This window comes from Dromaius novaehollandiae, chromosome 31, assembly GCF_036370855.1.
Source record: "Dromaius novaehollandiae isolate bDroNov1 chromosome 31, bDroNov1.hap1, whole genome shotgun sequence".
Classification (NCBI taxonomy): domain Eukaryota; kingdom Metazoa; phylum Chordata; class Aves; order Casuariiformes; family Dromaiidae; genus Dromaius; species Dromaius novaehollandiae.
In genome coordinates this window covers 1,125,475-1,137,815 of record NC_088129.1, presented here as the reverse complement: position 1 = coordinate 1,137,815, position 12,341 = coordinate 1,125,475, and the positions used below count along the sequence as shown (strand labels likewise).

At 36.9% G+C, this 12,341-nt stretch overlaps 1 protein-coding gene across 2 annotated transcripts; it reads left to right on the top strand.

Moving 5' to 3' along the window:
• Positions 1-250: 250 nt before the first annotated feature.
• LOC112993748 (butyrophilin subfamily 3 member A3-like) lies at positions 251-11,591 on the top strand. Of its 2 annotated transcripts, XM_064499605.1 has the most exons (13): positions 251-378; positions 1,796-1,870; positions 2,682-2,954; positions 3,520-3,618; positions 4,348-4,374; positions 5,812-5,838; positions 6,578-6,604; positions 7,079-7,105; positions 8,922-8,948; positions 9,717-9,737; positions 9,855-9,881; positions 10,835-10,989; positions 11,263-11,591. In XM_064499605.1, the coding sequence occupies exons 2-13, from the start codon at positions 1,798-1,800 to the stop codon at positions 11,347-11,349; spliced, it is 870 nt and encodes a 289-aa protein (XP_064355675.1). In that variant the 5' UTR covers positions 251-378; positions 1,796-1,797; the 3' UTR covers positions 11,350-11,591. The 2 variants fall into 2 exon arrangements, with proteins under 2 accessions (XP_064355675.1, XP_064355674.1); XM_064499604.1 differs by having other exon boundaries at positions 10,835-11,591.
• Positions 11,592-12,341: the final 750 nt, after the last annotated feature.

The window sequence follows — 12,341 nt, the reverse complement described above, 5'->3', positions numbered from 1 at the left end:
GCCCTACTAGTTTCCTGGGGATATTTTTACACAGTATTGTAGAAAGCTTCCACAGTCTGAATTTTTCTAAGGGCTGTTTACTCTTCATTTACCTACTGCAGAGTATTTGGCCATAAATGGCATAACTCCTCAGCCCTGCCTTCTTTTTTTCCCCCACTCATTGAAAGTGCTAATGATTTTATTACTGCATTCTCCTGTTAATAGGTAACTTGAGGAACTGAAAGCATCAGTTTTATTGCCAGTAAAGTAGCAGCTGGCAGGGTCCAAAGGTACCACCAGCCTTCTGAGAATTGCCAGCTGATGTGAGCACCTGCAGGTGGATTTCTTTAACATGCAGCTGCATTTGTAGAAATCCAGGGTGGTGCTGCTGAACTGCAGGTTTGTGTTTTTCTTTGCCAGAACAGTAATTTGTTTGGTTGTGCCAGAAGAGAAGAGCTCAAAATGTTTTCCTAGTCCTCTGTTCTCTTTGCTTTCTGCCACAAAGGAAGCCTGGGGTCTTTGTGTTGTGTTGTATTTTTGTGTTGATTGGCAGATGTTTCTGGTGTTGTCCTGAAAAATCTCTAGAGATCTCTGTAATTTTGTCTCTGGGAGGTGCTGAGCTCTCAGTTTTGTTTGTGTTTCTGTATGGTGAGCAGCTTCTTGGGAGAGAGATAAAACCCCCAAACATGCTAAGATATCTCTAGGTATCTCAGGGTCTGTCCTGAAGCCACTCTCACTGCAAGGCTTGACTTCAGGGTGGAGTATGGTGAGAGTACCTGTGATTTGGTGGAGGGAAATTCATGCTTTTCCATGAGATGTGGATGTACACACACTTTAGAAAGCTCCGTTGTGCATTGGTAGCACATAACAGAGAAGGAGCCCTTATTTCGTTCCATCTTCTGTATTGTCTTCTCTTTAGTATAAGGTTTTACTTTCATTTGTTTTGCCCCTCCTTCTCTTTGCCTATGCTTGCAGCTGTTGTGCTCAGTGTGCAGTGCCTTTATTCCTGCTCAGGGTGCTTGCTGCCATCTTTTCAATGCCAGCCCTGAAGCAAGTACAGTCACAACAGAATATCTGGCAGGAACTTTAAGAATTGCTGCTTGTTTTCATGATTTTACTCCGCTTTTTTAATATTTTGTGCTTTTTTTCTTTTGTATTTCCTTGAATCCCACATGTCTCAGTTCTTGTAGTTCTGCAGTGAGAATGAGTGAGTTCTTGTCGTCCTTACAGTGAGATCAGAATCTCAGATCAAAAAAAAAAAAAAAAAAGAAAAAAAAAAGAAAAAAAAGAAAAGAAAAGAAAAAGAAAAAAAAGAAAGAAAAAAAGAGAACAATTCCTCTAGTTATCTTGGCAGAAGAGGAAGGCTTGAAAATGTTGTGTAAAGGCTCAATAAAAGAGGAAACTAATAAAGCCTACCAAAAATGTGCTTCTTAAAATCTCATGATCTTAATGGATTTAGAAAGGGACTATACTGTGCCTCAAAAAGATATAAAAAGTGGGATGCATCCTGTACATAGCATTAACCAGATAAATGTTAGGCATCTAACATAAGTTAGTTTTCTGGTCACATGCTCGTTCACAGCATGGCTTATAGGATTAGTGTTGGAGCATTGCCATACAGCCCGTAAGAGCAGTTACAGGACTGCTCTAGTCACTGTATCACTCCCCAATTTCATCTGGGGTGCAGCTGAGAATGTGGGTAGTGTAGCAGACCAGGGAACAAGATCTTGGAGTTAACTTGGGAGTGATCTAAGCTGACTGTGAAGACCCACGCATAATTTATTCTGCATTCAGACAAATTTTCTCTACCACATAGGTATGGGGCTCTCGGTCCAGTTGACAGCAGTGATCTTCATCTTGATGTTGGTATCTACACACCATCCCACTACAGGTAATTTTGCTCTTTAATAGTTTAATTTCACTCTGTAATAAATTCATTTCTAAGGTTATGAATATATTTTAATTGATACCTCCCTATGACCTCTGACTTCTTCTCAATTAAAGGTATAGGTCCAGACTTAGACAATTAATTTGTATTGATTTCAGTGAATACAGATGCATGTTCTGGGATTCAGTGTGCTCACCTGTAGGCATTAAAACTAGGCATCTTGAGTCCTAGCTGTTTATCTAAGCTACCTGTACAGTCAGTTGAAAAAGACAAGCATTTCCAGAGCATAATGCACCTCATTTATCTTAGATTTCTATCTTAAGAGGTAATGAAACACTCCCTAGGGAATCTCATTTCTCCCTGTTTTTTTTTTCCTAGAAAGACATGTTCACCTTAAATGAGATGCTTCTCTTTTAGATGACTCAAATTTGGTGAGATGATTATACCCTAGATGATCTAGTATATTGAACATGGGAATGGGAAGTGAAAAGATAATTTTGACTTGCAGATTCATGGCAGTGCTAGACTCCTGTCATTTGAAAATAAGAGTGACTTCTAATGACGTGTGTTTCAAATGCATCTGTGAGCTTTTCTTCATGCTCAGATTTGCCATATACAGACTAACTGCTGCTCCTGACTAGAGCTGTGGGAGAGCTTGCTAATGTCATAGAATGAAAGTTGCAGCTTCCGTGGTAGGGAATGTCCATGATAAGGCATCATAATTGCAAAACTTCTTGCACACCTCTTCCTTTTAGCATTTAAAACCACTAAGTGCACTGAGAATAGCTCATCTATACCTCTCTCACTTTTGTAGGTCATAGCCACAATCCACTGATTGTCTTGGATGATTATGAGGACAATGGTATTAGACTCAAATGCGCCTCTGAGAGGTTGTTTTCTGAAGTTCAGGTGTTGTGGACAGACAGTAAAGGAGAAAATTTCACTGGAACACCACTTGACACTGGCACCGTCAATGCTCATGCCAGCAGCTCCCTCCTTCTAAAACCAGGATCTGGAAATTCTGTGTCCTGCAAAATAATTGATAAACTGCTGAAAACATCAGCAGAGTCTTCAATTGTCATTGCAGGTGAGTATGATTCAGAGTGTATTGTATGAAGTTGCTACTGTAAATTGCCCATTGTTGACAAAGGGGTGCCAGAGACTACCAGTTTCTCTTGGAAAATGTTAACCTCAGTGATTATTCCTCTGTGCTTCCCAGTAAAATGAAAATGCGCTTGTGACATACAGCTGTACATTTATCCAGCACAGGTAATGATAGCAACTATATCTTTAGCTTTGTTATCAACTTTCATTTGAGCATGAGCATACAGCTTTGGAGGACATTTAGATCTCATCAGGATTTGTATTTGTGCTGTTATTTTGGAAAGATGGGAAGCGGAGCAATGAAAGTTTCTTGCTCTGCATCCTGACACACTCAAGGCTGTTTCCAGTCTTGTACTGAGGTTGCACCTTGTTAAAATTGGCCACCTGCCTATTGAAACTGGACATCAAAGATGGACAGAGATACTGATCACCACCGTTCTCCCCAGTGGCTGCAGAAACTGTTGTTTCTTACCCATGTGAATGTGAGGACATGCCCAAACTTGATTTTACAAAGAAACTTATAACTTGTCATGTGAAATAATTTGCAGATGTCTTCTTCCCTGCCACCTCCCCTTGGATGGCTGCTTTTGTCGTGATACTTCTCTTGAGCATATTACTGGTTATTGCTGCAATGTATAAACTCAGAAGTAAGTTCCACCCTTAATGCTACAGTAGTGAATGCTTAACAGATTCTGACTGAAAGATAACATCAGCATGTCCAGAATTATCTGGGGAAGGTACAGGGTTATGAACAATCATCCCTGTGATTCTTCAGCCCTGTCTTTTTTCTGTATTTTGCTTACCATACATTTTAATTTTTAAGCATCTCCTACTTACTTCAGTAGTTTGAAGTATAAACCTGTACAATATGAATTGTGACGTTACTATGGTGAAGTTATTGTTACAGCTTAATCTCATTATTGAAACAAACTAATTCTAGCAAGTAACTGAAACATGAGGATGTATCCAAATATATCCAGTAGCTTCATTTATTTCCTTGAAAGTCCTTTTATTGCTTTATACGCTAGTTTCTAATTACCATGATTGTACAACACAAATCATTTCTGCCAAATGAGCATACTAAGTCTGAATTTTCTCTGCTTTCAATGTCAATAGATTGAGTCATTAAATTCTGTGTGATTTCTCATGATTTTAATGGTAAATATGTGTATATATAAACCAAGATATTTTGAAAATAAATTATTCTTTACCAAACATGACCCATGACCCATGACCACCATGAAGGATGAAAAGTTTCATTCAAAAACCCATGACAAGCAAGAAAGAAAGCAAGATAACATCTTTTCTTTTTCTCTCCTCTCTCTCCCTCCTTTCCTCCCTTCCATCCTTCCTTCCTCTTTCTCTCTCTGTCTCAGAGAACAACAAGACAACTGCTCGTGCAGGTAAGTCATAATAAATACAATATTTCATCATTTTGAAAGATACATGCAGCAGTATAAGCAGTGTTAGCCCATTGTGTTGTGTAAACCATGGGGCTGATTAGTTGTATTCCTGAAGATATTTAATGACATGGCTGATTTGTACTTTGGTTCACCCTACTGAACTTTAGGCTCCAGGTAAGGTGCCTCTCTGGGAAGGAAGTCACTGTATGCACAGTCAGCATGGAGAAAGTCTGGCCCACTGGAGATTCCTCTCTCTGTTGAAAAATGAGGAAATTCCTATGCTTCACTTAAATTCGGGTTTTCTGGCTGTATATGTTGAAAGAGGTGGCAAAAAACCTTTGTTATGGGAGACTTGTCTAATGACTGCAGAAGAAATATAAAGAGATTAAGCCCCCTGGGCTAAAGGTACCTCTTGTAAACTTCTGGAGAAGCTAAAAGTTTTGTGCTTGAAATTTTTTTTTTTTTTTTCCTAAGCCTGCTTGTTTTGGGAGAATGTTGAAATCAGTTGCTCACCTTCACTGTGCTAATTCCCTGTGCTTCACAATTGAGACTTGTGATTCACTGTGAGATTTTTTTTTTTTTTTTTTTAGGACTTCTAACACACCTAGGAGGTGCAGAATAAAGCTATTGGATGGCATTTTATACTATCTATTGGATGATGTTTTAAGCCTAGACACTCTAAAGGAAAGAGAATACTCCTTTGCCATACTCTATGGAGTAAGCTGCTACCCAGGAAATAACTCAGAAATTTGCATACAAATGAAAATGCTTTGGGGCTAAAATTTTAAGTATCTGGGAACAAATCTGTTCACTTGTATTAGAATTTGCTCTCAGTCATCCCCAAAACACATGTCAGCCATTTTGCAAAATTTTGTCAGATGTCAGACAAAGATTCTCTATTACGTGTGAAATAAAACTCAGGATATAATAAATAATCCACAAAGTATGACTTTAGCTGTCAGCCCCTGAATTGCTATGAGTCTGAAACTGCAGAGAAAACAAAGCTAGGTGTCACAATGTGTTTTGTGCTTGATGTCTGATATTATTTTTTCAAATGTTACAAGAAACTGGCTTAATTTAAAGAAACAAGATTAATTTTTTGATTGAGTCAGCTGAATTTGTTTAAGCTGAATCTATAAGAATAACTTACTTTTGAAATCTATTTCCTTTGCATTCAAATAAAGCCATGAATTTTCCACACACTATACAACTTTGGTTTTGAGATCATTGTCTGTTAAATTTGGAACCAGAAGAGTGTTCACCATATTTAAAAATACACTTCATTCAAAAATTAAGAAAAATACAAATCCTGGAAAAATATTTACATGTATATAAGCAGCTTGTCGTAGTTTAATCGTTTCTGTATAGTCTTTAAAATTGAATGTGAGTGCTGTAAGAATTATTTTTAGATTATAACATATTTCCCTCTGTTCACAGAAAATGCAAAACGTGAAATTGAAAAAGGTAAGTAAAATATTTTTTTCCAGTAATCTCTATCAATAAATCCTTCTGATCCTTTAGAAATGGATGAAAGCTGAACTCAGGAAATATCAGTGGTTACTTTGTTTTTGCAAAAAAAAAAAAAAAGTTTTTTACTGAAACACTTTTTATGCTGACAATTTAAAGAAAATAAATGCTTACTGCAAAGCAAAAGACTAATTCCATGAATAAGTTTCATCTATGGCTGGTATTTTTTGCTCAGTGGGTGAGCCTGAAAATTGTTCAGTCAGTTAATACAGGTAAATTAATGTGTTCTTGATCTGGGATCATGGTCCATGCTGAATTTCAGATGGATAGTAATAAAAGAATAAAATTCTGGATTCTTAAAAAAAAAATAGTCTTTTGATCTCCTTATAAAGACTTAAGAGCCTCGTCACTGGTTAGGCCTGCATTGGGCAAACACAGAGCAAGAAAACTGCTTTTATTTTGAAGAGCAAGCATGCTGTGCATGCAAAGAATGACAGAGATGTAGTAAAGGCAGTCAACTGTTCTGAAACTTTTCTAACAGGCCTTAAGGCACCATGGAGAAACATCAGTGACACCTGCTATAAAGCCATGTTTAAGATAAATAAATAATAGATTTGAACAGATAATAGCAGATAATAAATTTGAGATGTCTTGATTGAAATAAAAAGCTGACATTTTTAAAATTACAGATTAAAAAGGAATTGCTATTTTACTATACAAACATATTTTCTTTCAGAAATAAAACAGCTCAAAGATCAGCTGGGTAAGACCATATTTTGACTCATCTTTGTTACGTTGATTTTGAGTATCCTTTGGTTAGAAGAAGTCTTTGTAAGTCCAGAAATTACAGTATCACAACAGAGAGCCCATATTAGAAAAGTTCTTCTATTCTAAAGCTAGCAGTTTCAATTACATTGAAGAAAATCATTCCAGGTATCATTAATGTCACCCAGTTTTAGCCAGTGGAAGTTACATATCTAGTCTTAGCTAATCACCTAGACTTCCTCCAAATTAAGTGGAGGAAGATACATATCTCCAGAGGACCATTTATCTTATCCATTTTGAAGACCTGCTTGTGCACCTAATCTCAAATTTTATTTTGAATTTAATGTTAATCCTCATTTCCCTATATGAGCACATTCTTTAACACTGAAATTCTCTGTCATGTTTTGTGGGTTTTGGTCTTGAAAATGTAGCATTCTCCACTATTTCTGTTTTCTATTGCTTTGTTTTTCAGCTGAGGAGCAGAACAAGTCACAGAAGGGTAAAGTGCCATATTTTTATTACTTTGCATTTTGTACTACATACCATGCTTTAAGTCCTACCCTAAAAGATGCTCAGTAGGTCACCGCTCTAAGCAAATAGTGGTGTTTTATGCAATTTTGAATACTTGAGTTAGAAAAAGCTCTCAGAATTTTATGTTTGGAAGCTTATCTCCCCTACTCCAACAGAAAAGGTAATTGAAAAGTTGTACTATATGTATACGGGACATATATATGTATATAAACAGAGAGAGAGAGAGAGAAAGTGATTTTTCCACTGCTAGAAGAATTTAAGTGGAGCATATTATTTATTGCATCTCACAGTGAAGTAACTGCTAAAGCAGCTTATCACAGAATTCAAAAGAAAATGTAAGAGAAAATACCAGGACAATTACTGATGAAATATTTACAAGTGTTGTCTTCTACTAGTTTTCGTGAGGAAAATGGCAGGGAAAAAGCAGAGAAGGATGAAAAAGTGTACAGTAACTTTTTTTGCCCAGATAAGTGTGAAACTACCAGCCAAAGAACAGTGAAAAGAAGAGTTCTCGAAAATAACTGGGAGCAGCTCTGTCTCCTAGTGAAGCTAAGAGCTATAAAAAGGATGATGATTATCTGTGAGTAGATAAAGAAAGAACAAGAGAGGAAGTTATTTGCATCAAAACAGATTATAACATTGAAAAAGTATCAATTGCTGCTGTGAATGGAATGGGAATAAACCCTCTTCTATGTCCAGGAACAACTAGACAAATTATAGAGAACGAGGTGAAGATAAACACTAGGTAAAAATCTGTCAGGATGGCAAAGTTAAATAGATTTTTTGATGGAGTGTAAAGTCACTATTGCAGCAAATGTTTAAGGATGTATTAAACATTAAAACATAAATATTAAACATATATGAAGACTTCTTCTAGAAGTGGATTAGGTAGCTAGTTTTTGAAGGATAATGGTTCAGAGGTGCTTAGTTACTTAAGTTTAGGTAGTTGACATTGAGAAAGATGGCCTAAATGAAATCCTTAGATTTCTAAAAGCCCTGTTTTCCGTAGTTTCATGATTTTTTGTGTAAAAGATATTAGTGAGAACATTGCTGTAAAATGTGAGTTTAAACAGCAAATAAAGTAGCATTAGACAATAATTCCGTGTGTGTACTAGACCTTCATGGATATACTCCTACATAACACTTAAATAAATGAGGATGAATATGATGAAATTATTGTGCCCTTACAACAGTCAGGGTTTGTTTGCCTGTGAATTGCGCCTAGAAATCAGGGCAATGACTGGAGACCTTGTTTGGTGAATATCAGTGGTTTGATGTGGACATTACTGAATTAAGGTTTTACTACTTGGTGGGATGAATCTGGATGATAGCATCTCCACCTTTTACTGTTTCGTTGCTTCTATTAATCTCAAATATCATTTGCACTGGAAACATTGACTTTTGCTGTGTACAAGAGACAAAGATCATCTTAAGCTTTGTGAAACTGAGAGAGGTTTTATTATCCTTCTCTTGCGATGCTCCCTGAATTCTAAGTACCCTCAGGAACTGTTTGTTCTAAATGACTTCCTGACTGTTTCTGTTGTTTTCATTTGTTTGTTCATTTTTTTCATTTCTTCAGTTCAGGAGTAATTTATACAATATGTTATTTAATATGGGAGTAAACTTATATAATGCATGTCTATATTTCTTTATAGATAAACATGAAAATGTTTTTTAGATAAACATGTTAAAATGAATTCTGTAATGCATAATGACTGTAGCATAATTCATATTCTTTGGTCATCCTAACTTTTCACGGGCAATTTCATTCTGTTTCTTTGTAGAAATTCAGGATGCAGAGAATAAACTTGGTAAGAAAATTAATTTAAACTTGAAGGTCCTTAAAAATTGTTTAAATTATTTGTGATCAGAAATAACATTTTGGAATTTAACTGTGCCACCATTTGGAGACTGCTGCAGCCCTTCAAGCTTGCTCATTCTTATACTTTGTTCTTGCTAAAAGACAGTTAATCTGACCCAGTCTCAGTGTTCAGAATGGTTGTTGCCACAGTAAGGGAACATCGTTTCTATTCTTTAAGGTTTCAATTTTTGCTGTAGATGGCTGGAAAGCAATTTTTTCTTCCTATTAACAGCTTTGTATTTTTGAAAACAAGAAAAGGGGTTTTTTTTGGGGGGGGGGGGAATAGGCCTTTTGGCTCTTGGCTCTATAAAGCTGTTCATCTGGCTGAAAGCATGGCTGCATCTCCTGGATATGCATAGGTGCAATTCATCCCATTTGACTAGTAATCTGGGCATCAAGGCTAAGCCAGTATCCTTGGCTCCTTCATTAAAAGATAAAGGCATCCAGGAGTAGTTTGAGATAGGTGGCTGAAACATTGAGAAGACTCACCTTTTGATGTGCCAGTCTCTTTCTCCAGACTATCTAGGGAGCCCAGGTGACCAGCCTGGATTTATATAATGACTAGCCCTCCAAAGTTAAACTAGGTGTGTTTTTTCCTGAGTCCTTAGGCCAAATCACACTTAAATAATGTAGTATTGGGAATACTCACATTAGTACAGATTTCCTACAAACGAGTCTTGCCATGCATGGGGATAATACAACTTTCTTTCCATTTCAGAAAAAGCCAGGAATGAACTGGGTAAGCTGAAAACTCAAAACTAATTTTATCGAATCTGCACTCCTGTAACACAATTTGGTACCAAAATATGGTGTAGTAACTACTATTTCAATTATTCATTAATTTCTTTTCTTGCAGAATTCAGGAGAGCTCGTAGCAAGGCAGGTAAGCCAAGTCTTGCCTGCTGTTAACCTCATGTTCTTTCTTTCCCAGAAACAATTTGTGTTAAACCATTTCTGACGATCCATATTCTGAAATGAGGAAAAATATCTATCTGACATACAGAAAAAGATCAACCCTGAGGGGGTTTGACTGCAGAGACAAAAAGGAATTGTTGCTAAAGTCTTGGTGTATGTGGAAATATTATTTACACCTGAGAAAAAACTTTCAGAAGAGTGAAGAGAATGTTAAGGTCTAGCTTCGCTGATATTTCTCCATAGAAAAGTTAATAGGTATCTAGGTATGAGTGGGACAGGACCACCAACTGCTATTTTGGATTTAGGCCTGAGGTTTTGGGGAAGTTAAGTGGGTCTAGCCCACACTGGGATCTACCACTTGTGTTATGAAAATCTTACAGGCTAACAGAATTGGAGTGAATTTTTAAGACACTTAAATGCCTCCTGGTTGAAATAGATTTTCTTAGACATCTCCCATCTGTACAGTTCTCAGTGTTGTGAGTTGGGGTGAATCACTTCTGTGCCAACTGGGACCTTTTAAAATTACTTCAGAAGATTCAGTTTTGTGTTTTATTCAAAAAACACTTGCCAAATGGTTCTGACCAGAGGGTCTGGATTCTCTCAGTCTGGGTAAAGATGATTTCATAAAGCCACTGTGGAATCAGAGAAGAAGCATACCCTGCCTAATGGCAATTAATTGAGAGTGTTATAGCTTCAGAACTTCCTCCTTCCTTGCTGTGGCTTGAAATTATTTTCCCTACTGAATTTTTGTCCCACAGAGTCACACTACATGTTCCTATTTTTTTTTTTATTTTGCAGTTTCTCTCCTTTACGCACTTCCTTTGAGATTATTGTTGTTTATTTTCCTGAGAATCAGAAATGACTTGGTGCTTTGTGTGTATTTTTTTCCCTTTTTTTTCCTTTTTTCTTTTCTTTCTAAAGTTAATATCACCCTGGACGAGAACTTCAAAGATCCAAAACTCATCATTAAGGAGAAAAATAGAGTCAAGTCTTCCATTCAGAAAGAGGTCACACCTAAATTGATTGTAGTAGCTACTGAAGGGTTTTCGGATGAAATTCATTACTGGGAAGTGGAGGTGGGTGACAAATCAGAGTGGGAGCTGGGGGTTGTAAGTGAGGAGATTAGAAATACACTGAAGAGCAGCCAGTTGGAGTCATCTCCAGAGGGGATCTTCAGTCTTCATTTTTCTGAGGGCAAATACCATCTGACTACTGGGGAGGATGTAAGAAATTTGAAGCACTGCACTGTGGTTGGTGTTTCCCTGGATCAGGAAGAGTGTGTGCTTTCATTCTATAATGTTGAGGAAAAGTGTCTTATTGGGTCTATCTCTCTTGATTTTTCTGGGAAGCTGTACCCATTCTTCAGTCCAGGCTCTGATGACAAATGGTTGGGGATACGTTCTGTCAGCATTCCAAACCCATTACCCTCTCTATGAAGCTCTTCCACAGGACCAAGAAGAGATTAATATGTTGATAATAAATCACAGAGGACACAAAAGGAGAGAGGAAGAAAAAATGTATTTTCAGCCTTCTTTAAAACTATGCATGAGAAAGAAATACTCTCTAAAGTACCTCAAAGGTCTTCGTCTCCTGCTGAGAATTAATTTTGTAAAAGTCCATACCTATCATATGTTGCAATTTTCTTGCATTTCACCTGGACTAAAGAAGCATGAATTTATTTCAGTGTTTGTTGCATTTGTTGTATATTCACTTTTCTCAATAAATCCATAGATCTGATTTACTAGGAATAATATTAATGCCAAATGCAAATTTTATACGAAGTCAAAAACTATTGATAGAAATCAAATTGTGAACTATGCAATTCAAGCCTTCTTTTCAGAAGTCTGTTTGTGAGCTATATTCAGGCATTCTGGGATGAAATGCGGATTACTTACTGGATGTGACAAAACTCTCTCCTTTAAAGCAGTACCTTTTAAGCAAATGCTTATATTTAAATACCAGTTAAGGTTGACTTAAGGAATGGGAGTCAGCAGCTAGATTCTTCTGCCCATATTGAAAAGCCTAATTTAATCTGAGCTGCCCTAGGAAAATGTGATATATCTGCATAATGCTGACAGATAAAGCAGGATTTATGGGATTCTAACACCCTCCTGCAGTAGCTGCTGAAGACACAGGAAAATGTAACGTGGCACCTCCAATGGCCCTAGATGTCTATCTTCAGGCAAGTGAATGACATCTCTTTCTCTACTGACTCTAAAGGCAGCTTCCCAAACTCTTTCTTGCATGTAGACACAGAATTTGGTGTCTTAATTTTCAAGCTGAATATCACCTGTAAAACAACATATTTACTGCTAAAACACATCCAACTCTCTGATGCTGGAATTCATATCTGTCAGGCATCTTCTTGGGAAAGGCAGAGTGAGTAAGCCTTTGAACTAGATGTGATACGAAATTGTTTTGTTTAGCT

Bases quoted from the DNA above. Each gene is read 5' to 3' on its own strand.
- LOC112993748 (XM_064499604.1), top strand. From the start codon at position 1,798: ATGGGGCTCTCGGTCCAGTTGACAGCAGTGATCTTCATCTTGATGTTG. The intron at 3,619-4,347 runs GTAAGTTCCACC...TCTCTGTCTCAG, and splicing joins TGCAATGTATAAACTCAGAA to AGAACAACAAGACAACTGCT. The intron at 4,375-5,811 runs GTAAGTCATAAT...CTCTGTTCACAG, and splicing joins CAAGACAACTGCTCGTGCAG to AAAATGCAAAACGTGAAATT.